This window comes from Acinonyx jubatus, chromosome E4 (assembly GCF_027475565.1).
Source record: "Acinonyx jubatus isolate Ajub_Pintada_27869175 chromosome E4, VMU_Ajub_asm_v1.0, whole genome shotgun sequence".
NCBI classification, from domain to species: Eukaryota; Metazoa; Chordata; class Mammalia; order Carnivora; family Felidae; genus Acinonyx; species Acinonyx jubatus.
Genome location: NC_069395.1, coordinates 24919620 through 24944332, shown reverse-complemented (window position 1 = coordinate 24944332; position 24713 = coordinate 24919620). Strand labels below are relative to the sequence as shown.

Genomic DNA, 24713 nt, shown 5'->3' with positions numbered 1-24713 from the left:
ACGTGGGAGAGGCTATTTGTAAGACGTGAGGTTTCATGTGACACGTAGGTCATCTTTCCTGGATCCATGACCGTGGCAAAGAATGGTGGGGGGAAGAAAATACTAAAATCCTGGGGAGTTCAGAATCATTTCCTGCCCTGGAATCGATTTGATAATTTGTCCCCTGAGGGGAAATTATCTTTTTAATTCTCTTTCTCTCAGGCTAGAGTCCCCTGGCCCCCACATTGCTAGGGGCACAAAAGGAGACAGAGGGAGGCTGCCCAGGGCACCTCTACTGCACCTAGGAAATTTCCATCTGATCCTGTGCCCACAACCAGCCTCCACACCACCCAACACACAACCACACCACACATGTAACCTCAAAGATAAAAGGAAATAAAGAGCAGCGGCCTGCGGCTCCAGTTAAAAAACAAAAACCATGAAAGCTGTTCTTGAGCTCGTATTCAAAAACAGTATTTTCATTCTACTGGCAACTGACTTAGAGTGGGGAAATCAGGTCTGGATATGGGAAGGAACAGAAAGGTAGATGGAAGTCAACCCCCCACGCCCAAGGACTAAGATTTTGCTGAAGAACCCACAAAGTAGTAATTCACATACAATAGTTAAAATTGATGATCATGTCTTAGATCCCTATAGTGTTTTCTTCTTCTTTTTTTTTATGTTTTATTTACTTACTTTGAGAGAAAGGGGGAGAGGGGAGGGGCAGAGAGAGGAAGAAAGAGAATCCCAAGCAGTCCCTGGATTGTCAGCGCACAGCCCGATGCGGGTCTCGATCTCATGAACCTGAGATCGTGACCTGGGCTGAAACCACGAGTCAGAGGCTTAACCGATGGAGCCACTCAGGCTCCCCTATAGAGTGTTTTCTTCTGAGAATTCAAAGCATGTGTCCACCTTTGACCACAAGCGGGTCTGTTTCACTGAATGGTAACTGAGAAGTCTGGAGTCTCCCCTTCTGGGGAGAAAATGACGTCCAGAGGGTAAGCATGCTCCCAAAGGGAAGAGGTGGAGGGATTAAGACCCAAGGGTCCTACTTCCACCAGAGACTTTCCAATCATCTGATTATCTCCATCCCAGAAAACCAGTGGCCAATTTCCATGCACTCTGGGGAGTGGCAAGGCTCTGGCCATGAGGAAGTTTGGCCAGTTGGGTTCTAGGAGTCTTCATTTTAGCCTGTGCAAACCCCAGCTTTCTCCTGTTCTGTGGGCTGGCAGGAGAAAGGGGCGGGGACAGGTCAGATGTACCTCCTCTTTGCCCCTTGCTCTCCAGACCTACTCCACTCACTCACCTCCGGAAGCTCTGAGGATTCAGGTAGAGGGGGTTGAACCGGTAGATGCCGGTGGTGAGGTTTGTATAGTGTCTGCTGTCTGTGTTGCCGATACAAACACCTGGACAGAGAAAATGAAGGACGGTGAGGCTTGATGTGGATCATCAAGCCAAGATACTGGTGGGAGGTGGACTGGCTGGAAAATTAGGGCCCCTGGGCCAATAAGAACATCACCTGGGCCCTCCTGGGAGCCTGTCGCTCTGAATTTTTAACCTTCGGGTTACCCGTTCTCAACACCTTCTAAAACACCGTTCGGCCAGAAGCATGGGGTCTCCTCCCAAGGGCGTTAGTGAGCCATCCCCGAGTGATCCAGAGCCAAGTGTCCTCGCTCCACGATGACCAGGGAAGCCAGTACCTTCATTTTATACCCTTCCCCGGGCTATTTCGGAAATCTAGATATCAACTCTTTACTGCCTCAGCTCTCTTTACACCACCCTAGGTCAGAAATAAACATGCCCACCCCCCCCCCCCCCCGGGGAGTTTTACTGTTATAAAATGCAGTCCCCTTAAAGTAGAACATAATTTCCTGTTATTTTCTGTTTTCCAAGAGTCAAACCTGAGGTTAGGAAAGTCCCAGGATGTTTATTCTCCAGTGTCTTGCTCTCCTGAAGGTAGGAGCAGCTCACCCCCTCTCCAGTGAGGGCTGGGCCTTGTCCCCGGGGGGAGCATTCTCTGAGAAAAGACCCCCTGAAGCACCCAGTGAAGAGTGGTGGGATGATCTGAGATGTTAGTTTGTGTTTTGTTTCATTTTCCACTTCCAGTTTCAAATGGGTAACTAGGCCCTTCAAACTCCTTGCTTTAGGGATTTCTATCAGTTGATGCCTGCTTATCTTTTTTCCCCATAAAAGCCTAACCCTGTTAGGATTATGGCGGTTGCCCCAGAGGGGAGAGGGTAGCGTAGGGAGCTTTGAGAGCCAAGAGAGAAGAACCGGGGACTGTGAGGGCCACGGTCCCTGGATGGTGGAGACCCAGCCCTGCTCTGTGGCAGGAGTTCGAGTAGGGGGCAGACCTCGGAGGGGATGGTTGCCTGGTATGTTCAGGGAGATGGGGTCTTATGTCTAGAGTCAAAGATCCTACTCTCCGGAATTCAGAGGGAATCTCTAACCTGAAGTGACTTTCTAGCTAGGTAATGGATGTCTCAGAGGGAGCCCCCAGGACCTATGACCACCCGCCAAGGGACTCCCATGTCAGGTTGCTACGTAAGACCTCGGGGCCTGATTCAAAATGAGGGTGGTGGTGGGGAGCCTGGAGGTCTCAGTAATACCTGAGGTTGGATTTCCTGAGGAGTGGGGCTTATAGCTAGATTTTGGTTGATTAAAAAACAAGGCTGCCCTTTTCACAGCTGATCTTGTGGATGCAGAGTTTCACCGGACACTCTTTATGGGCCCATGCCTAGCACAGAGGCAGGTCCTAAGTATGTGCTTAGAAAATGAGGGAATCCGTGATAAACCTAGATTTAAAAGACAAAACTGGACACAGGTCTTAGCATTATGGGCCATCCTCACATCGTGGACCAGAGATCCTCAAACTGTGGTCAGCCACCATCTGGTCTCAGAATCTCCTGAGGGATGTTAAAAAGGCAGACTCCAGTGTCCTCTCCAGATTTGGTTAGGCTGAATCTTTGGGAGCCCTAACCCTTCACTGTAATAAGTGGCCTAGGTAACCCTCTTCCACCGTTAAATTGGAGAGCCACCATCTATCCAGTATAGGAATGGAAGGTATGCTGGAAGACCAGGGAAAGGGCATAGAGGCACTGCTGTCTGGGCTGGGAGAGGTGAAGGGGGTTAATGCAAATGGTAGAGGTGGGGAGGCATTTCTGGGCTGCAGATTCTGAGCTCTGTTGCTGAGCTATTATCCTTGCATAGATCAGAACCAGCCTGGGGGAATCTTGGCCTTTTCTGTGGCTCCTCAAGGAGTAAGGTGGGGGTGGGGGTGGGGTCTGGGCTGATCCTCTCCTCCATGCCAGAGTGGCTGGCCTAGGTGAAGCCAGGACCCAGGCATGACTGATCTAATTTATTGTTTCTGCTCTCTTCCTGTTTGCTTTCTGACTTCCACTCCAAGAGGAAAATACAGTTCCAGTCCCATCACGAGGGGAAGCAGCCAGATGTTTCCAGGCTGAACAGCTGGGGTGGAGGTGGAGGTGGGGCAGTAGACATTAGATAGGAAACAGTTCCAGCCCCTGCCTCCCTGTAGTCACAGATGATGAAGTCATTACCTGGGGCAACAATGTTGACTTCCGGGAAGACAGACCGTATGGTCTGGTGGAGCAGCTGGTAGCCCAAGGCCTGATGGTCAGAGGGGCTGACAGGTAGGGGGTCAATGGCACTCAACACGTGGAACTGGACCCTGTTATCAGCCACAATGTTCTTGACGCGTTCTAGGACCTTGAGGGAGCAAGCAAATGGGAGTTTGAGTTCTTACTATCTGCTGTGCAAGTACCATATGAATCGAAATAGTCCTGCTTTGTCTCCAGCAAGGCAGGACTTTGGAGCTTACAGAGGAGCTCATTTTAGCACCGGGACCTCAATTTCAGCTGATTGGCAGTAGGAGATAGAAGAATTGGGTCTTCTTGGAAAGAAATCTACAGCACGGTAGATTTAGGTTAAATGTTCAGGAGGCTTGCCTTACAGCCATGAGGCAGGCAGAGAATTGGAAATCAGGAAATTGTGTGTCCTTCCTCTTGGGCCGTGAGTCATGGGCCGGGTGGAATGTAGAAGAGACAGCAGAAAGGGGAACTCAACCATCTTCAGGCAAGGGTGATAGATGTGACGACCTCACTCAACCTGGGAGCCACAGACAGTTGAGGAAAAGGTCACACACTTTTCTTTCTCCTCTTTGGGCATCCCTGCTTCCTGTTTGTAACTAACTGCACTGGAGCCAGGAAGATGAGCTCAACACAGACAAAAAGTCAGGAGTTGGGGGACTGGTATTCAAGCTTTCTCTTTGCTTCCTTTCCTCAGGAAGGAACCTGAGGAAGCTCCTAGAGAATTCAGTCTGAAACAACTAGAGCTGAATCCAGCACAGGTCCTGGTCTCAGGCAGGACGTAGACCAGACCCTGAGGCTCAGGTCACATGGAGCCTTGTGGGAATGGACCAGGAGGCTGGTTTAGGGTGGTCCCCAAGCCCACCCCACCACACAGGGAAAGCCCCAGCACTAGCCTCAACTCATTTATCAGCAATTGCTTTAGAACTGCTTCTGTCCTAGAAAGGGGGGTGTCCCATAGCTGAGGATCACCTGCACGGGGGACATTATCTCAAGGGTACTCCTTTTTAGGTCAGCGTCCCCTAGAAGTATGCTAGGAGCTGAGTCTGGAAAGGAAATGAAGGTTCCTATTTCTGGCTTAGAAACCACCATTGAGCCAACCCCAATTCCCCGCTGTTGGATTAGTTGGAAGGAGGATGGACAACTCATTTATCTGAGCTTATTTTCGCTCTACACTTCTGTCTGAAATTCTCTAATATAAGAATTAATGCATAGTTTTGATATATCCTCAACCAACTGGGAGGCTCCCAGTCATCCCCTGTAAGGTGGGTTGGGACTGTGCCTGCTGCCCCCTGTCCCAAATTACTTAAAGATTCCTGCCCCCAGAAATGGAAGAGGGCACACATGGGAGCCCCCCTCAGTGAGAGGCCACAAGAGACCAAGTTTCCTACTAAGTGCTGGGCCAGGTCCTGACATAAGAGGAGGGGCTATGTCTACCTCATTTCTGTGTTTCTGTGTTTCTGGTCAGGAGCATAAAAGCATGTGATGAATGCTGGATACCAGAAATTTAAAAGATATGAGCCAAAAAAAAAAAAATAGTTGGAGTTGTCTCATGAAGTAACTTGTTCAGGGTTATACAGTGGGTATCACTGGGCTGGGTATCTGAATCTGGTCTCTGACTTCACAAGGGTGATGATTTACTGTCTCCAAAGCACATAGAGGTCGAGGTGATCGGAAGGAGGGCCAGAAACAGGATGGTGTTCTTTCTTTCTTTAAAGTTTGTTTATTTTTTTAAGTAATCTCTATACCCAATGTGGGGCTCTAACCTACGACCCTGAGATCAATGGTTGCACGGTCTTCTGACTGAGCCAGCCAGGCGGCCCAGGAGGATGGATTCCTTAGTGGTATGGATTTTAAGAATCCAGAATTTGAGGAGAGGATATGAAACTGATGGAGAAGAAGCAGGGACAGTCTGAGCCTGGAGAGGGGCATGCACAAAAATTGAGCAGTGACACCAAACTTCGTGCCACGGACAGCCACTTATAGTCGTGTGACCTGGGGCTAACTGCTTAACCTCTGTGCCATCTGCACGCTCACCTGTTAACGTCAGGATAACAGGAACACCTACCTGGTAAGGTGGTTGTGACCACCACTGGAATTAACCTACGTGATGTGCTTGGGCCTGTTTCTGGCACACAGTAAGCACTCAATATATGCTAGCTGCTATTTGTTTAGAATAGAGGGGCCAGCCTGGGCAGTAATCAGGGGCACAAGGATGGGACTAAGAGGAGGGACCCGCCGGTGGTAAGAGGGACCTCGAAGTTTACTTTAAGGCACATTGGTCTCTCATTTCTCTGAGCTCCTACAGCCCTTACTGCACATTCCCACGCCATCACGTGTTCCCTCTGTTTTATGTGTAGATATGTTTTCCCCTCAAGGGAATGATAAGTTTGTTGAAGGCAAGGACAAGGGATATCAACACCTTGGTAAGGTCTCTAGAGATAGAGTTAGCAAGTCCAGCCTCCATCTTGCTGTAAGGCGAGGCCTCTCATAGACACTCACGAGATTACCATCCAGCCTGTGCTTGAATTCTTCCATGGCAGAAAGTGCACCATCACGAGTTACAATCCATTCTGCCTTTGAGCAACTTGGTTATGAATGTCTTCTTTTTTTTTCATGTTTATTTATTTTTGAGAGACAGAGGGAGAGAGAGAGAGCTGGAGTGAGGGAGGGGCAGAGAGAGAGGTGGATGGGGGACCTGAAGAGGGATCTGCACTGACAGCAGAGAGCCGGATGGGGAGCTTGGACTCACCAGCTGTGAGATCATGACCTGAGCCAAAGTTGGTTGCCTAATGACTGAGTCACCCAGGCGCCTCTCTTTTGTGTGTGTGTGTATTTACTTTGAGAGAGAGAGCATGTGTGCATGTGAGTGCATAGTAGGGGAGGGGAAGAGAGAGAGAGAGAGAGAGAGAGAGAGAGAGAGAGAGAGAGAGAGGCAGGCTATGGAGCCCCATGCAGAGCCTGACACAGGGCTCAATTCCAAGAACTGTGAGATCATGACTCGAACCGAAATCAAGAATTGGATGCTTTACCCACTGAGCCACCCAGGCGCCCCTGAATGTCTTCTGTGCCCCTGCTGCCTGGTTACCATTCCCAGGTTTTTGCTCTATCTCAGGTCTCAGGGTAAATGTCGCCTTGGAGGACTGACTCTCTGTTCCACCCCCACTTCACAATCGCTTTGGGACCCATCATCACATGATTTTCTTTATGGTACTTAACCTCTTAAAGTATTTGATTACTTGCTTATTGCTGTCCCTTCCCCACTAGAGTGTAGTGCCACCAGAATGGGAATCTTGGCCGTCTTGCTCACCATTTCCCCAGGTGTTTAGACCATAGCAGCCACTCAATAAACACTTGGTGAAGAAACGAAGAAAGCAAAGAATCTTCTCTACCACACTCTAGACAGGTAGACATCCACCCTCTGAGAAACTCATTATCATCCAAGGTACCATATTCCCAAACTCTCCTTTAAGTGGGGGCTTCCTGAAACATCTCCCAGTAGCCTTATTTTTCTCCTTGAGGCCCATTCAGCACAAACCTTCTACAGGGTAGCCTGGCACATTTCTGAAGACTGTTCTTCATAGGCAGGTGCCAGGGACCTATTTACAGCCACAACATGGGAGAACCCAGTTAGAGGTGGAGGAAGAAGGTTCTGGGAACTGTTTATGCTCCTGCCAGATCCAGTCCTAGGCCCTGTACCCTTGGCCCTCGGACCAGCACGATATCTGAGGACAGAACCCGATGCATGGAACCAGGGCATGAGGGAGAGAAAGGACCAGAACAAAAGGGTGCTGTGTGCTTTCAGGATGATGGGAGACTTTCCATTCATTCCTCACTGGGGCAGGTGGGCAGGCTGGGTCCAGGGATTTCATGAGATAGATTGGGAAGGGCACTATGGTGCGGGAATAGAGAGGAGGGAAGAGTGCCAGAATCTGGGGAGACGCAAACCCCAGCTGATGGAAAACAGCCCTTGGAAAGGGCATGGAGGTGGAACGAGGCTGGAAAAAAACTGGTTGAAAGAAGTTCAATAGGGGGAATTCAGTGATTTCCTGGCCCCGTGATCCTCCAGGGAGAGGACAAAGGTTGGCACTTGATGAAAAGCAGCAGAGCCCAGGGCTCACACCGGTCCCAGCTTCCCCCGAATGCTGGGTGACTCTGGGCAGGCCATCAGTCCATTGCCCCCACCCCCCTGCACTGAGGGGGTGTGCCTCCCACCCTGCGTGAGGACAAACAAAACCCTCAGGGTGGAGAACTTAGGGAGAAAGGACCATGAAGTCTAAGGGGGGCTGCGCCTCGAGGATCCGCATCAGAGACTCAGGGAACACCACCTGCCCCTGCCCCTGCCGAATTCTGGAACATATCATTCATTTGAGAGTTGTTGGGTTGCCTCTTAAGGTCATTTTTTGAAGGATTAGATTTACCTTTTGAACTCTTTTTTTTTTTTTTTTTTTTTATAGCTTAACCTGCCTTTTAAATAAGCTAGCCTCTCCTGAAGATGACAAACATTCCGAATAATGTCTACTCACCCTTTATCTTTCAGCTCAAATGCCACGTCCCCGGGGAAGGCTTGCCCACCCCCATGCCAGGTCTGGTTCTCCGTTTGGTTCTCCACTAGCACCCGGGCCCTCTGCGTCAGGGCACAGCTCGCAATTACACACTGATTTTAATAGTTTTTAATTTGGTGTTTGTAGCAGGCCATTGCGAGGCTCTGTCCTCAATCCTCTTTACTTCTAATTTTGCACATCCTTCCTGTGGGATTTTATTGACTCCAGAGGTTTCATTTATGTTAATAACACTCCAGCCTGTATCTCTTGTTCATTCGCTCTCCAAACCCGAGGTATTTATAATTGCCTATTTATAATTTATAAGCTTCTCAAACTTCTCGACCATTACGTTTCTCTGTGAACTTGCTCTGCTTCCTACACTCTTGATCTTGGTTAAAGGCATCGGCACCTGGCCAGCCACCCAGGTCACAAACCTTGGAGCCATCCTGCCTTTCTGTCTCCCCGTGCCTGGGACGCACGGCATTCTGCTGACCCCATGTCCCACGTCCCTGGCAGGTGCCCTTCTCCGCCCCATCACCCGGGCCCAGTCCACTGCCTGAGAGGCTGTAACAGCTTCCCAAACACCTCTTCCTATTCTGACACTTCCTCTGCATTGCCACCAGCACCAGCTTCCTAAAAGCACAGCTGGGGACATCACGGCCCTGTTGGAAGACCTCTAACGGTTCCCTCTGTCCGCCAGTCAGAGCCCCAAATCCTCAGCAAGGTACGCAAGGCCCTGACCCCCACGCTACAACTCCGCTTTCACCACCTGCCACTTTTGCCCGGTCGGTCCTCCTCTTTAGCCTTATGTTATTTTAGCCTGACTCTGAACGCCTGGCTTCTACAAGGTGCTGTTTGTCCTTTCCATTGCAGCTCAAGTTTCTCCATCAGAAAAGCCTCTCTTGACCCTCAGAGGTAGTGACAGTTCCCTTCCTTGCACTGGTCCTCCGGCTGTTCACCCCTAATTGTTTTAATCGTCATCCGGTGTGGTGGTTCTGGAACTAGCCTGCTAGATGTGCAATCCTGGGCAAGTCACTCACCTGCTGCTGTTTGTTTATCTTGTTTTGTTTTTGAGAGACAGAGAGGGTGCAAGTGAGTGAGGGGCAGAGAGAGAGAGAGAGAGAGAGAGAGGAAGAAAGAGAAATGGGGCTCATGCTCACCCCAAGCAGGGCTGGAGCTCACCCGACGTGGAGTCAAACTCACAAACCGTGAGATCACGACCTGAGCCGAAGTCAGATGCTTCACTCACTAAGCCGCCTAGGTGCCCACTTACCTGTCTTTTTGATCTGTGCCTCAGTTTCCCTGTTAAAGAAGGATGATACAATTCCTACCTCATAGTGGGCGGTGGGCATTCAATGAGCACGTGTACCCTTAGGACAGTGCCACACGCAGTTGTCACCATTTATCAGGAGTCATCTCCCGCCCCCAGGCTCCCTGTACCAGAGGTCTCCTATTCCTAGCCGGCTACCCAGAAACCTTCGAAAATTGTCGATGTTATTGAACAAGTCAACAAAAGCAGGTTGGCCGGCCCTGGGATTGCAGCTAAACCCAAATCCAGAGGACCACACCTTCCTGACACTGAGCCAGTTGTTGGAAACACAGGTTACATACCTCCTGGACTGTCTGTGCAGGGTCAACCCGGAAGTTGATTATGGCCTGGGCCACTGGGGGGATGACATTCACCTGGAGAGGGAACCACAAACCCTGGGCTGAGCCACCCGTGCTCCCCGCCCAGGAAGGGCCAACCATCCCCAGTAGAGAAAAAGGAAGCTGACTTGATTGAAAGGTCCAGGGCTTACGTTTTGGCCAGCCCCTTGTCTTCTCTGGGCCCTTGACAAGTGGTAATGTTCAGAGCTAGAGATGTGTTTCTGTGTTAGGTCAGATCTCCATGCTTCTTGGGCCTGGAGGGGGGGTCTTGGGCCTGGAGAGCTGCTCAGAGCAAGACCGTTTTCTCTGTGACCACCCGGACATGTCTCTTTTGGCCCCGTGCAGCACCACTGGCAGTCTCGTGCCTATGCTGTCTTTCTCAGGGCGCCCAGGACATTCCCGCAGCGGTTACAGCTTACTCAGGACAGGGCGCCCAGAGCCTCTGCAGGCCAGTCATGGTGTGTTTGCTCCCCGAAGGGGACGATGAGGGTGGTTTCCCATGTCTAATTGCAAAATTTGACTCTGTTCTCTGCCTGACCAGGAAGAACACAGGCCTAATTGGAGAAGAGAGTTAGGCTCTGAGTGGATTTTTTCCTCAGGGGCCATGAGAGAACAGATGCCTCGACTCTGAATCTTTCTTTGCACTGGTTTGGTGCAAAACAGCACCAGACTAGGGACAGAAGAACTGGGCTGTTATAAAGCACCTGTGTGATTTTGAATAATTAAAACCTGTTGGTGCCTCTGTTTCCCAAATGGCGACTGGGACAATAGTACTAGGAGAGCTGTGAAAAGGATCAAATAGAGTAACAAATATGAAAGGATTCTGGACAGATAAAGTGGGATTCAAATGCAAGGACACAGTACTGTTATTCCAGTGAACACTTTAAGGCAGCTGAAGACAGCTCGGGTCTGGCCGACGCACTGGACACTTCAGTCAGTCATGCCAGGAATTCACTGGGGTGCCAGGCTCAGCCTGGGCCCCAGATTACCAGAGCTCCGCAAGGCCACACTGTGTGCAAGGTGAATGGCACTCCTTAACATTGTGCTGGTGGTACTGGTAGTAACTGGAAGGGTGTCACTTGTCTCAAGTTCTCAGAAAGGCCTAGGCCCAGGCTAACCAGTGTGGCTGTGACTTCCTTCGTCCCTCCTTCCTTCTGTCTCTCTCTCCCTCCCTTTCCTTCTTTCACAGGCTTCATACCCAGCACAGAGCCCAATGTGGACCTTGAACTCACAACCCTGAGATCAAGACCTGAGCTGAGATCAAGAGTTGGACACTCGACTGACTGAGCCACCCAGGCACTCCATGGCTTCTTCCTTTAAACAGAGATGGCCCTTAGTGGCTAATCTAAGTGGAAGTAGACCAGTTTGCCAAAAAGTAGTTCTTGGAAAAAAACAATCACTCAAAACTTATTACTGTGAGAGTAAACTTTATAGAATTTATGTTTGCTAAGGTTACCCATTATTTAGCGTATTTTGGGAAATGACAATGTATACATATTATGTGTTGTATATATCACGAATGTTATCATAGATTTTATAAATGGCGGGTGAGTTTCTCTCTTTCAACACAGGGTAACACTAGGGGAAAAGACATTAGTCATTCATTAAATTTGTTAGGTGGATAAATCTTCCAAAGTATGATGAAGAACAATCAAAAGAGCCTTGATGGTATACATGTTAGAATATTTAGTCTACATGACCAACATGCCAGGTAAATATATATCACGTTGAATGAGTATAGTTCACAAAAATTAACTCCCAAACAACCCTCCTTCATACTAGTGTAATGGTTGCTTTTGAAGGGGTACGGATGACCCAAGGAACCTGAGAGAGGCCATGGACACCCCTCGAAATACACATATATAAAACCTGGCAATTTCAGAGGGTTTATGGACCGCTGCTAGAACACCTGCTCTTGTGGCTTACCCAACTGATATCATTGTACAATTCAGCATTGGGCCTTCCTATTATTCAAACTGTAATCCGAGAAGGAAGAAGGAGACAGGAGATAAAGCCAAAGGGTGGAGGGCTGGGTGGGCAGTGAAGAAAAGGTATAGGGGAGGATCCAGGAGATGTTACCTTGACTCCTGCATTGAACATGGTGAGTGCCGTGGTGGTCCTGACCAGTGCATTGGTTATGTAATTCCTCTCTATTAACCTAAAGCAAAAGGACAAAGATCAGACAATAGGAAAACCATCTAATGTGAAGAAAGAACAGGTTGAAGAGCACCCAGTTTCCTGAATCTTGGAGATCTTTAAGACTAAGAGGGACATCCTGTATATGAACTAGATGTAGCATCTGGTGGCTAAGGGATGATTAGTCAAGCCCAGTTAAGCCAAGGAGTGGGGACTGGGTAGGTCTGGTGGGAGGGGAGGATGAGCGAGAAGGAAAGAGAAAACTTTACCTGCTTACAAGGGGCCCAAATAGCCACAGGTTGCTCAAGATTATATTGGTAGGGAAGGGAAACTGCAAGGGAAAGAACCAGGTCAGCGGGATCTCAGAGGCGTCAGCCTACCAGGGTCACTGTACCTGAGGCCTGGGTCTCTCCCTGCTTTATATCTGCCTTGAGGGCCCTCAGTGGTAGCCTCCAGGATGGGTGGGAACCAGTTCCCAAAGGGTGCCTGGTTGTGTCAGGTCTCAGGGTCTCAGAGAAGCACTAAAGCCCTGGGACCAAGCCAGATCTTTAAGCCTTGGCTCAGCCTCTGGCTGAAAACAGGTGAGCATGTGCAGAGCCCTGGTCAGCAGTGGGCCCTTCTCTTACTCTAGAAGCTACTCCTCTGCCACCCTTTCTTCCCCTTCCACAGCTGACCAGGAGCGTGTGAGACTCCTTCTCCCACCTCATGTGCCAGTTCCTGCAATGTCATTTTCAGTAGTCCGCTTCCAAACATGTTCGGCATTGGTGTCTGCTCCAGTCTAGAAGAGAATGGGGTTCTCAAGACTTCCCCAACCCCAGTCAAAGGTCAGGGGTCTGAAGAGAAGGAGGGAGACAGGATTTTTCAACAGGCCTGGTGAGGATGTCTCTCATTCACCTTCCTATCACCTCCACCGACCCACCCGTTTGGAGATCTCCAAGCACAGATAGAACCACCTCTAGTCCATCGGAAGAAGCTGTCCCTGTCTACCAAGTCCAGGGAGGCACCCCCACGGTCATGTCACCTACCACACTGTAGCACAATTATCAGTCTCTGCTGCGAACTGTGAGTTCCTTCTGGAAAGGGACTGTCTGTTTTTTCCACCATTGTATGCCCATCACTGGGCACAAAGCCTTAAACACTGCTAGATAATCGGTTACATATTTCACTGACTTAATACAGATCTTCCCACTTTGCTAAGAAAACCCAGCCAGAGGTGAGACCCTGAAATGCTCACTTGCGGCCTGCAGCCCTCGTGTCCTGACCTAGCTTTTATTGGCCAGCTCTCGCTTGCAATATGGATAAACCCTCTTCTGATCTCTAGCCCCCGCCTGGGTACTGGTGGCTCTGTCCTCTCTGTGGCCCCCGTCGTGGCTTCTCAGCCCAGCTTCAGGCCAGGCAGCTTAGCCCTTTCAAACTCAAAGTGGGAGAGCGCCAAGTCTCCCAACCCGAATCTGGCAAGGGGGCAGAGGCAGGTGTTGCTTACCGGCTGACGGCGGCTGCGAGGATACCAATGCTCGTCTCCTTTGGAGGAGCTGAAGAGTGGCCTGGAGTCATGTTTACTTGCAGCATGAGATTAATTGCACCCTTCTCTGTGACTGCAATGCTGTAGGAGAGGATCAGAGAGGGCCCTCCCGACTTCCTCCCCCCTTGAATTATCCCATGGGACCAGTGGTTTAGAGGGCTAGGAGGTTGGCTTCATGTTGCTGTAAACAATCTACAATAGAGGAGAAAGCGAAGGGGGAGCCCAGAACTGGTTGAAGATCAGGGCAAGAGGGGTAAAAGAAAGAGTTGTCTTAGTATGGCCCACAGACACCAGGCTGGGGTCATCTGAGATGGGATGAGAACACCTTCCAAGGTGGGGGTGGGGGGGATGGGGTACTTTACTCACATGGCAAAGGGCTTCTTGAGGTTGGGAATGAAACCATCCAAGATGAAGTTACCCTCGTCCACAATGAAGGCCAGCTGGACACCCCTTGCCTGTAGCAGGGCTGAAATCTTCTGAGCCCCATTGTGGCCTGAGATCTGTAGACATCGAACCCACAACCACAGTGCTCCTCAGCTAGACCTCCAACAGCTAATGAAGACCCATTCAGCATTGCTAGGCACTCCAGAACCTCCCTTCCCAATCTCCTTCTTGGGGTGGGGGAGAGGGAGGGCAAGGGCCTTACACAACCCTGCTTCACAGAATCTTGGAATGTCACAGCTGAAAGGGCCAAATTGCCCTCATTTCACAAATGAGGAGACTGGGACCCACAGAACGAGGTGACTGGCCCAAGGTCAGAGTAACTGACATCACTGGAAATAAAATATTGACTCCTTGCTCCCTGTTGGTTCTCTTTCTAGCACACCAGTGTTTCTCAGGTGTCACTGATGGAACACCTGCCCGCCTCAGATATTACCAGGGAGTCTGTTAGAAATTCAGATCTATGAGTATCACTAAATGAAAGGAGGCAACCTTAAAAGGCTACATACTGTATGAGTCCAACTATACGACATTCTGGAAAAGGCAAAACTATGGAGACACTAAAAAGATCAGTGGTTTCCATGGGTTGGGGGAGGGAGAGAGGGATGGAGAGGTGGAGCACAGAGGATTTTTAGGGCAGAGAAACTACTCTGTAAGAGACTATAAATGGTGGATACGTGTCATTATACAATTGTCCAAACCAACAGAATGTACACCAAGAGTAAACCTTAGTGTAAACTAGGCCTTTGGGTCATTACGAGTTGTCAATGTAGGTTCATCAACTGTCACAAATACCACTCTGGTGGGAATGTTGATTATGGCGGGGGCTGTGCATGTGTGTGGGTAGGCGGTGTAAGGGAAATCTGTCAACCTTCTCATTTTTGCTGTGAACCTAAAACTGCTCTAAAAAATATAAAGTCTTGTAACAACAAATTCAAATCTATGTCACAGGGCCTGGGAATCTGCATCTTGGTCAGGGGATTTAGACAGTTTTGGCACACAGATACCTAGAGAAGGTGGCAAACCACCACACCATATTCTGGAGGCCCTGCAGCTGGGAAGCAAGCTGGACTAGAGTTAAACACCCTCCCCCCCACTCCAAATAGGGGTCCTAGAGATAGTTTATGAGGTAAGGAGGCTCTACCTCCTCATCATGGCCCAGAGCAATGAAGAAAGATCTTCGGGGGATGTAGTTTCTGAGAAGCAGGAGCTCCAGGGCCTGCAGGATTGCCTGGGGGATAGAAGCACAATGGAAGAAGGAGTATCAGGGCATTGGGGACAGTCAGCTGCCTGCATCAGGACCGGTGCAATCAGACAGACTGTCTTTAAAGAGAACAAGCTCAAGTGGTCCTGGGGGATGCGATGTGAGGAAGCGTGGCTCTGCATAAAACATTTACCACCTGGAGAAAAGGATAAATGTGTCGCTGTCAGAGCTACAAGGATCCCTGGAGATCACCTACTCTAGCCCTTATTTCCCAGTTGAGAAATCAAGACCGAGAGAAGTGATGGCTAGAACCCAAGTCTCCTGGAGCTAAGGTTTTTTCTACCATAACCTCCTGCCTCCCGGGGGTCAGGCGAGAGCTTCACCATCCTGGGCAAATCCTTAGGGCCCCAAGGCGAAGGGAACAAAGTGCTTCACCATTACAGAGTTCTTGTTGTCCAGTGTGCCTCGGCCATGGATAAAGCCATCACGCTCCAACCCAGAGAAGGGGGGCACCTCCCATCCTTCGTCAGGGGCAGGCACCACATCACTGTGAGCCAGAAGCATGTAGGGCTGCAGGCTGGGATCTGAGCCTTGGACGGTGAACAGGTGACTGTACTCTCCTATGACTTCATGCTGGACAAAGCTGGTTTTGAAAACTGTAGGAAAGACTAGAGGGAAAGGGATGAAAAGCAGCGAGAGAGAAAGCCAGATATAACAATTGCCTTTGGTTTTTCTACCATTTGATACAAAATGCGCACCCCTGCCCCTTTAAAAAACATTCTTTTTTAAAATGTTTACTTATTTTTGAGAGACACAGTGACAGAGTGAGAGCAGGGGAGGAGCAGAGAGAGAGGGAGACACAAAATCCAAAGTAGGCTCCAGGCTCTGAGCTGTCAGCACAGAGCCCGACATGGGGCTTGAACCCATGAACTGTGAGATCACGACCTGAGCCAAACTCGGACGTTTAACCAACTGAGCCAACCAAGTGCCCCTCCCTTTTTAAAAAAACATAAGCGTCCTTTAGGAAGCCTTCTGGAACAAAGTCAGTCTGATTTCTGATTTGCTGAGACAATCTCTAAAATTCCTCTTCCTCATCTTTTAATGTGCCACTACTATGTAATAATGTGCACATCAAGATTCCATCATTATGACAGCTAAAAGATCAAGATCTGACTTGGTCTGATCTCTAACATGTTATGTCAAGTATACGCTACAGGGTTATACAGATGCTAGGGGTGTGTAATTTTATTTATTTATTTATTTATTTATTTATTTATTTATTTATTTTTAATGTTTATTTATTTTTGAGAGAGAGACAGAGAGCAAGCAAAGAAAGGACAGAGAGAGAGGGAGACACAGAATCCGAAGGAGGTGCCAGGCTCTGAGTTGTCAGCACAGAGCCTGACGTGGGGCTTGAACTCACGAAGTATGAGGCCGTGACCTGATCCAAAGTCGGACGGACGCCTAACCGACTAAGCCACCCAGGCGCCCCAGTTAAATTTTAAATATAGTAGTCTCTGATATCCAAATTACTTGGGACCAAACACGACCCTTAGATCAAAAAAAAAAAAAAGAAGAAAGACCTTTTTTTAAAAATAATATTCTTACTGTACATGGCAAATATGGAGAGATTGTTCTGCCTGGCGTAAAGCCATGCTTCTGCCTGAGGGTGTGGATGTTCTCAAGGTCAATTACTCAGGTCACAGGTAGTGGTAGAGAAGGGACTACTGGGTGCAGCCAAGTACCTAGGCCAGCCTTTTCCACCCCCAACAACTTTGGAGAAGCTGGTTTTTTATTTGATTTAGGAAGAGGGTCTCGCTACTTTCCATGAGCTTTTCACACGGGGAGTGGGGAGTTCCAAGTCTCCTTCTTCTTCTTGACCCATCCTTTCTTCAGCTCACAAAGTTGCTGACTGACTCAAAGTTCAGAAATGGGGCAGTAAAGAATCCAAGAAAGGGCCTGGGTGGGTGGGGTGTGTACATAGGTGTATATGGAGGTAGGGGTGGGAGGCACATGGGGTATAGTTCTGGAAACTTGCACAGAAGAAGGAATTCCTGGTCCTACTTATTCTTATGCTGTGCCTTTTATTTCTTTTCCTAGCCCTACCGTTTGATTGCATCATATTTATTGACTGATGCATATTTAGGGCAAAGATAGGGAGAGTTCAAACTCCAACCCAACTAGCTACATGTCTTAGTTTTTCAAAGGCCAAATAAATTTTTTTCTTTTTTTTAATGTTTATTTATTTCTTTATTTATTTTTTAATGTTTATTTATTTTTGAGAGAGAGAGAGACAGAGTGTGAGTGGGAGAGGGATAGAGAGAGAGGGAGACACAGAATCCAAAGCAGGCTCCAGGTTCTGAGCTGTCAGCACAGAGCCAGACGTGGGGCTCAAACCCACAAACTGTGAGATCACGACCTGAGCCAAAATCGGATGCTTAACTGACTAAGCCACTCAGGCGCCCCTAATGTTTGTTTATTTTTGAGAGAGAGAGAGAGAAGGGAGAAGTAGAGGGAGAGGGAGACATAGAATCTGAAGCAGGCTCTAGGCTCTGAGCTGTTAGTACAGAGACCGATGTGGGGCTTGAACTCATGAACCACAAGATCGTGACCTGAGCCAAAGTCAGATGCTTAACCGACTGGGCCATCCAGATGCTCCAATAAAGTTAAAACAATTTTTTTTAATGTTTATTCATTTTTGAGAGACACAGAGTGATAGAGTGTGAGTGGGAGAGGGGCAGAGAGAGGGGGAAACACAAAATCTGAAACAGGCTCCAGGCTCCGAGCTGTCAGCACAGAGCCCCACACGGGGCTCAAACTCATGAACCGTGAGATCATGACCTGAGCTGAAGTTGGACTCTCAACCGACTGAGCCACCCAGGTGCCCTAATAAGGTTTTTAAAAAAATATTTATTTATTTTGAGAAATAGGGAGAGCACTAGCAAGCGAGGGGCAGAGGCAAAAGGAGAGAAAGAAAGAATCCCAAGCAGGCCCCACGCTGCCAGCACAGAGCCCGACACGGGCTTGAACTCATGAACTGTGAGATCATGACCTGAGCCTAAATCAAGAGTCAGACATTTAACTGACTGAGCTACCCAGGGACCCCTTCAAAGGCCAAATAAATCTACAGTCTGTACTCTGCCACTGTTCTGACTCCTGGAGACCTTCTATTCCTCCCCATGGTGTATAAACTCAAAATAGGCCCACAGAATTTGGCTGTCCTCTGGTCAGTAACAAAAGAAGCTCTTTATCACCTTGTAAAAGAATCATGTCTCCAGGGCTACTGCCCCCTCCCCGCGCCCCCCCCCCCCCCCCCCCCGCCCCGGCTTCCACAGCTTGTGGCTGACCTGAACGAATGTATTCTCCAAACTCGGCCAGGGCTGTTGTGTTTAACTCCTTGGGGCCAAAAGACACTGTTGGAATGTGGATGGCACCTGTCAGGGTCAGGGAGTCAAGAGATGGAAGGTTACAGATGATAACAACCATTCGTTTTCCCATATCCCTCTGTGCATAGAAAGTTCTTTTGCATTCACAAACTTATTATGGAGGGCAGAACAATCCTATAAGGGGGACACTGCTATTTTCCCTAATTCTACAGTGAGAAAATAAGCTTAGAGGCATTAGGTGAGCTGCTCAGGACTGTCCTGAGACAAGCAGCAGAACTGGGATTTCAACCCAGGTGGTTTGTGTTTGGTTAGGCTAATACAATTCTTTTTAAATATTTTTTTAACGTTTATTTATTTTTTGAGACAGAGAGAGACAGAGCATGAACGGGGGAGGGTCAGAGAGAGGGAGGCACAGAATCCGAAACAGGCTCCAGGCTCCGAGCTGTCGGCACGGAGCCCGACGCGGGGCTCGAACTCACGGAGCGTGAGATCATGACCTGAGCCGAAGTCGGCCGCTTAACTGACTGAGCCACCCAGGCGCCCCAAATTCTTAAAAGAAAATAAAGTTCAAGATAGGGGTAGGGGAGATGGACTGGAGTAGATTTTGGACCCTAACCTTAAGTAGGAAGCTGCTATAAATTGCTTCTAAGTCTCACTCTGCCTCTGAAACCATCATCCCTTTGATGAACCAGAGGAGCCCGCTATCCTGGGTTCCTACATGAATGAGGAAGCTTGTTCCTCATGGACTGGCTCATCCAGAGTCTAACTGATCGCTCAGCCAAGGCCAGCTTTTTTGGGCACATGATGCCTGGGAAGTGGTAGATTTAGAAGTTCCCAAACAAACTCCTTAGTCCTGAATAGTCTCATCCATGTTACCCAAATATTTACCTAATTGTCATTAGGCTTATCCTTTTGAGCCATGAAGGCTTTACACTGTAGAGTTCCATTATTATACGTAAACACCAATGGGAGGGGAAACACAATAAATTATGAGAATGTTTTATTAGATATCCCAACACATGGTGGGAAGAGCAAAAGCACCTAGGCAGTGTATTTGTCAAGGGAAGGCCTATGAAAGACAAACTCATCTCTTGTGAGAAGTGAAATGATTCGTTTTCAGAAGTACCAAATAAAAGCTGTGCTGTCCAGTTAACAATAGGTCTACAACCTATTGGAAACTTGAATGACCCGCCCCCCCGCCCCCCCAACAATGGAGTCCCAAACCCTTAGACACTTCACTTCCTGGTTCTGCTTCCCTTCTCCATTTCACGGGCTTTGCAATGAGCATGTGCCAAAAGAACTGAAGTCTCTGCGTCACCTCGAGGAATGTACATTTGTTCCAATCAGACTCCTTTTCGCCTTACGTGGGCATAGGCGACTTCCGGGTAAGACTGTAACTTCTGTAGTACTCAGCCAATGAGGAATCAGGGGAGGGAGTTGCACGCTAGGAGATAAATTGCCTGCTGTAACTGCCCCAAGTGTGCGGGCCCATCAGACACCCACTCTTACACGAACATTGATTGAAGTCTCACTTCATTCTGCTCCGAGTCTCTGTGTCCCTCCTTTGACTGAGTGAGTAGGCCCATTTCTCATATTTGGGGGCTGTCTGGGATTCACCCGGACCCACGGGGTCCAGGTCCTCCTGTGACAGGGGAGACGTGCCCCAACCCGGTTTGGGTAGCCTTTCTGTGGGAGGGCCCTGACCTCTGGCAGGATCCATGGAGCCCGAAAATCTTTACCTTTGGAGGCAGAAGAAGTGGTGCTGGGAAAAGGGTAAAAGACATTGTGGTGACCTGGTGACTCCGTGCATGCACCAAGGTAGGAAAACTGGAATATAAGTGATGAGGGAGCGTGGGGCCAGCTGAGGGCAAAGTACAGGCTAACAGCACGGCCCGCCCCCCACCGTCCCGTGGAGTATGTGTGATATTCCTTGGACACTCCTGGTGGCCCAAGAACAGGGGAAAGGAAAGGAAGCAAATGATTAATAGAGATCAGTTATGCAAGATAGGAGTCTCCTTCAGTTTACAGATAACTTAGTAAACTGCAAGAAAAAGGCTATCTGATCCATAGCCTAATCTCCAGAAACCTATAGACTCCGATTCCTGGAGCCCTAATTTCACCCTCATCAAGCTGTAAGGGGGTATAAGTGCTTGCCATGGTGATGTGGGAAACAAAGGCAAGTGAAAAATTAAATTCCCTTACTGCCTACAGTCCATTGACAAGTCCTTGAAATAGGCAGTGACGTCCTTCTAGGAGCTCAGCTGCCTTGATGATGACACTTTGTTAGAAGCAAAAGATAGTCTTGGCCCAACATTATCCTGACCTCCCAGGGTCCTGTAAGTCTAATACATAAAAATTCCTTTGGAAACTTCCTTTATCTCAACTCCCCCCAAGATACATGCTGGGAATCATACTCCAAGCTTATGGCCCCCTGATAGACACCTGAAGGGTCTCATGACTGAGGTTTTACTAAATGGTAATAAATGGTGATTTTTCTAACAGTAGCTAGCCCCTCAAGGTCCTGGAAACCTTGCTTCCAAAATTCCTTAGAGACTTATTACACTGTCCCTAACCCCTTCCCAACCTGAGAGTATACAATCAGTTACCTGTCACAACCCAGTGCAGCTCTTCCTGCCCATGGGTCCTATCCCTGTGCTTTAATAAAATTACTTTTGTGCACCAAAGACGTCTTCAAGAATTCTTCCTTGGTCATTGGCTCCAGGCCACCCCACTATCACCCCAAAACCCCATCAGTAAGTACTGCTTTGGGGGTTGGGAAATCCTCAGAGACTGAGTGTGTGTGACTGAGACATATCCCAGATACGAAGGGAATGAGGAGTCTCTATCCATGGTTCCATTCTCCCGCAATGGAAACGGCTGGCGACAGATGCAGTCGGTTCTGGAAAGTGCAAGAAACCTCCATTAAGGGGGATTGAGCACCCCAGGGAAACTCAGGGGCAGGAACTAGCCTGGTGGAGGATGAGGAACAAAAACTCCAGGCTTAGGGGTAAGGGAAGAGACACCCAGAAAGAGGCGGGTCTCTTCGGATTCCCCCAGATAGTCTGCTGGGGTGAATGTTATGGTACTGGGAGGACACTCCTTGTATAAGGAATAAGGACAAACATAAAATGATCAAATTCTGCTGTTTCGTTTGGACTAAAGACCCAATTAAAGGGCCATCTGTTTTTTGGCTTAGAGGAAGACTGATCTATAGGGCCCTTTATGTGAATGACAAGTTCTAGTACACTGGAGGAAAGGGATTATAGTCTCTGAAACTGAGGAAACAAGGGATCTTCTTCAGTCACCAAGGACTCTCCCTTGGGATGCCTTTTAACCCACTGGAATCAGTTCAGATTGCAAGATCTAAAAAACAAAACAAAAAACAAAAAACTGATCTTTTGTAATACTGGGGTCAGTCAACACTCCTTAGGAGATGAAGTAAATTAACGGGACACTAATTTTAATACAGACCTCTTCTGTAAGAAACAGGGCAAATGGACTGAGGTACCCTGTGTCCAGGCTTTCTGGCTCTACATGAGGATCCAGAACTGAGGGCCTTTTGCAGAATGTGTTTGCCCAAATGTGTTTGGCTAGTAAACTCCCTCTTGATATATTGGATGATTGTCTAAACAGGCCTCCAAAAAAACCGAGGTTACTGGAGGAGCTGTATGTGGGGGTGTCTCTCTCATTCATTTCCTGGGTTAATGACTATGATAATTAGAGCCAGTTGTCTGTGGTTAGTCTACACTAGGAGGGAGTCTTTAAGCGGTACTTTCAAGCAGCTGCCGAAATTCCTTCCTTTTGTTTTAGGGAAATTCCCTGTCTTCTCCGGTCTGACATAGACTCCATATTTCCACTTCAGTTGGAAAAACAAATAAACAAAAACCAACCAAACAAAAAAACCCAGGACGTCTGCTCCTCCCTCTGAGCTGACAAGGTTTAGAACTGGGAATCTTCTTTCTCTGCCTTCTGCTAGCACCTCACCTCTTCTGCCTTCCCCTCCCTCTCCTCCTGTTCTTGCACCACCTGAGGGTGCGGCCTGCATAACTGATTCCGAACCCTCCTTGGTGCCTCCCACACCATTGGCTCCTCCCACCCTCCATGTCAAGGAGCAAAGAGCACCCACTTGGGTGGCCCACTTCAGATTTCCCCCACTGGTGTCCCAGGTAAAAACTGATAATGGGGAACAAGTGATTGACTTTTAAGAGGATGCAGGTGGAACGTAGTCAATGTTTAAAAACTAATTTGCAAGTTTGTTGTTTAACTAAGATAGACATATGTTTGGAGTTATCAGCATTAAATATGAAACTTATTCTCCTGGCCAGGGTGTTCAGCCAGCTGAACAAAAGCTTCCCAATGTAGACCCTGATTAGGACAGTAATGATCCTTGGGACAGGGTTAGGATGTAGGATTTAAGAGAGCTAATAATCAAAGGAATCAGGGAATCAGCTCCAAGATGGCAGAATGTTGGTAAGGCTTTTGGGATACAGTAAGAGGAGGAAACCCCAACTGATTTCTTACAGAGGCTTAGGGATCCAATGAGGAAATATTCAGGCCTAGATCCGGAGGACCCCATGGGGCAAGGTCTCCTGAAGGTTAATTTTGTCACTAGAAGTTGGCCTGATATTTCCAGAAAGTTATAGAAGATGGATGGATGGAATGAGAGGTGGACAGAATTGCTCAGGGAGGTACAAAAGATTCGTAAAGAGGGATGAGGAGAGACAAAACCAGAAAGTAAAGATTATGGTGACTACTGTGGAGAAGATGATTGAAAGGAAAGGGAGAAATAGAGGACCCCCTCGGGGTGGAAAATGATTAAGAAAACAAAGGCAAGAGAAATGTAGCTGAAATAAATCTCCCTGCAGCTCCCTGACACCCGAAATATTCAGAGCGTGACCTTCCTCAAGGAACTCATGGCAGCCTTGATGTTTTTATTAACCAGGTTTACTTAAGGTTAATGAGCTCCTGTTGTCTCTGTTGCAGTTTGTTAGCAACAAGGTGACTTAAAATGATGGCTTATTCTATCTCAAGTTTTCATGGGTAATTGTTAAGATAGCTTTCAAAGTCTTTGATAGCCTGAAACTTTTGCTTGCACAATACAAGGGATTAAATCCATTGGATACCTAATGAGATAAAATGCTAAAACACTAATTGCTAAACATAGGTTTGTGCTTTTAAGTTCTTATTGTAGAGAAACTGAGGCTATTTGGGTCTGTTGGTAAACATGCTTTGTGCTTGATAGATTCATAAATTTGCCATAAATCACAGTTCACAAATGGCAACTACTTATTTTTCACTGGAGACTAAGGTTTCTAAAAGTTAAAATTCTGCTAGATGCAGTTAAGACTGATGGAAATAAGGAAAGCAACTTTGTACGTAAAAGTAGCTATGTAAAAAAAATTACCAAATTTGTTGGAGGTAAAAGAAAATAATTTTGTCCTAAGTGAGACTGGTCGTTTGGAGAGGAATGGCTTGGGACAAAATCTAAATGCAAAGGAAAGTTGTAGAAGGTTTGTGAAAGGAAATCTTTGGAAAGGAATCTTATGTGTGGTCAGGATGGACAAAGGTTAAAATGCTTTTAGGAAAAAAAAAGGGTAAAGTTTTTTTTCTTTTTTTTCTCCTTTGTCTGCACAAAAAGATGGAAAGGACTATGATTTGAACCAAAAGGGCAGGGCAGCTCTCTCTTTTGACTTGTTTTGCTCAAGCCTTGGTTGAAATTGCCCCTCTTTTGATCCAAAGGCTGGGCAGATGGAAGCAGTGTCCTCACTGGCGGCCTCCAAATGCTCCGCATGTGTGTTGTTTCTGCAGGGCGGAGGAATGGGTGCCTGTGTCATGTGAGGGGTGACACATGAAGGGCTTTTACCGGGATACATGGGAGTCATTTGGCTACACTTAGCCCAGTGTGTGCCGACTTGTACCCATCTAGTGACTTTAAGTGGACACCCACATGGCTGGAACATCTTTGTGTGGGCGTTGCTGGAAAAAAAAAAAAAAGGCAAGGGAATAGACCTTGGCTTTGGGCCTTTGAGCCCCCCTCAATGCCCGATTTTATCCTTAGGAAAAGGTTTTTGCCAGCCTTTTAAAATATATTGTAAAGAGGAACAGCTTTATTATGATTGATATGTAAATTTCTGTAGGGCCAAAATAAAATTAATGCATCCCTCGACAACCAAGGGAATCTTGCTTGGTCATAGTCAATACCCCCAAAGTCCCACAGGGAGGAAACTGGAGGGGTAGGAGAAATCG

At 48.0% G+C, this 24713-nt stretch overlaps 1 protein-coding gene across 3 annotated transcripts in view; it reads right to left on the bottom strand.

The window, feature by feature from the left end:
* The window catches only part of PM20D1 (peptidase M20 domain containing 1), a 44985-nt gene that overhangs the window by 14829 nt on the left and 5443 nt on the right, over window positions 1-24713 (bottom strand). For 2 of the 3 annotated variants that reach the window (XM_053209621.1, XM_015069956.3), the window contains exons 2-12: window positions 18429-18515; window positions 15517-15749; window positions 15022-15108; window positions 13803-13936; window positions 13398-13517; window positions 12617-12692; window positions 12184-12245; window positions 11858-11936; window positions 9743-9814; window positions 3540-3708; window positions 1286-1385 (exon numbers count right to left, since the gene is read on the bottom strand). In XM_053209621.1, coding sequence (XP_053065596.1) covers window positions 1286-1385; window positions 3540-3708; window positions 9743-9814; window positions 11858-11936; window positions 12184-12245; window positions 12617-12692; window positions 13398-13517; window positions 13803-13936; window positions 15022-15108; window positions 15517-15749; window positions 18429-18515 — 1219 coding nt within the window. The remainder of the gene's footprint in view (window positions 1-1285; window positions 1386-3539; window positions 3709-9742; window positions 9815-11857; window positions 11937-12183; window positions 12246-12616; window positions 12693-13397; window positions 13518-13802; window positions 13937-15021; window positions 15109-15516; window positions 15750-18428; window positions 18516-24713) is intronic. The other variant, XM_053209622.1, reaches the window with a different exon arrangement.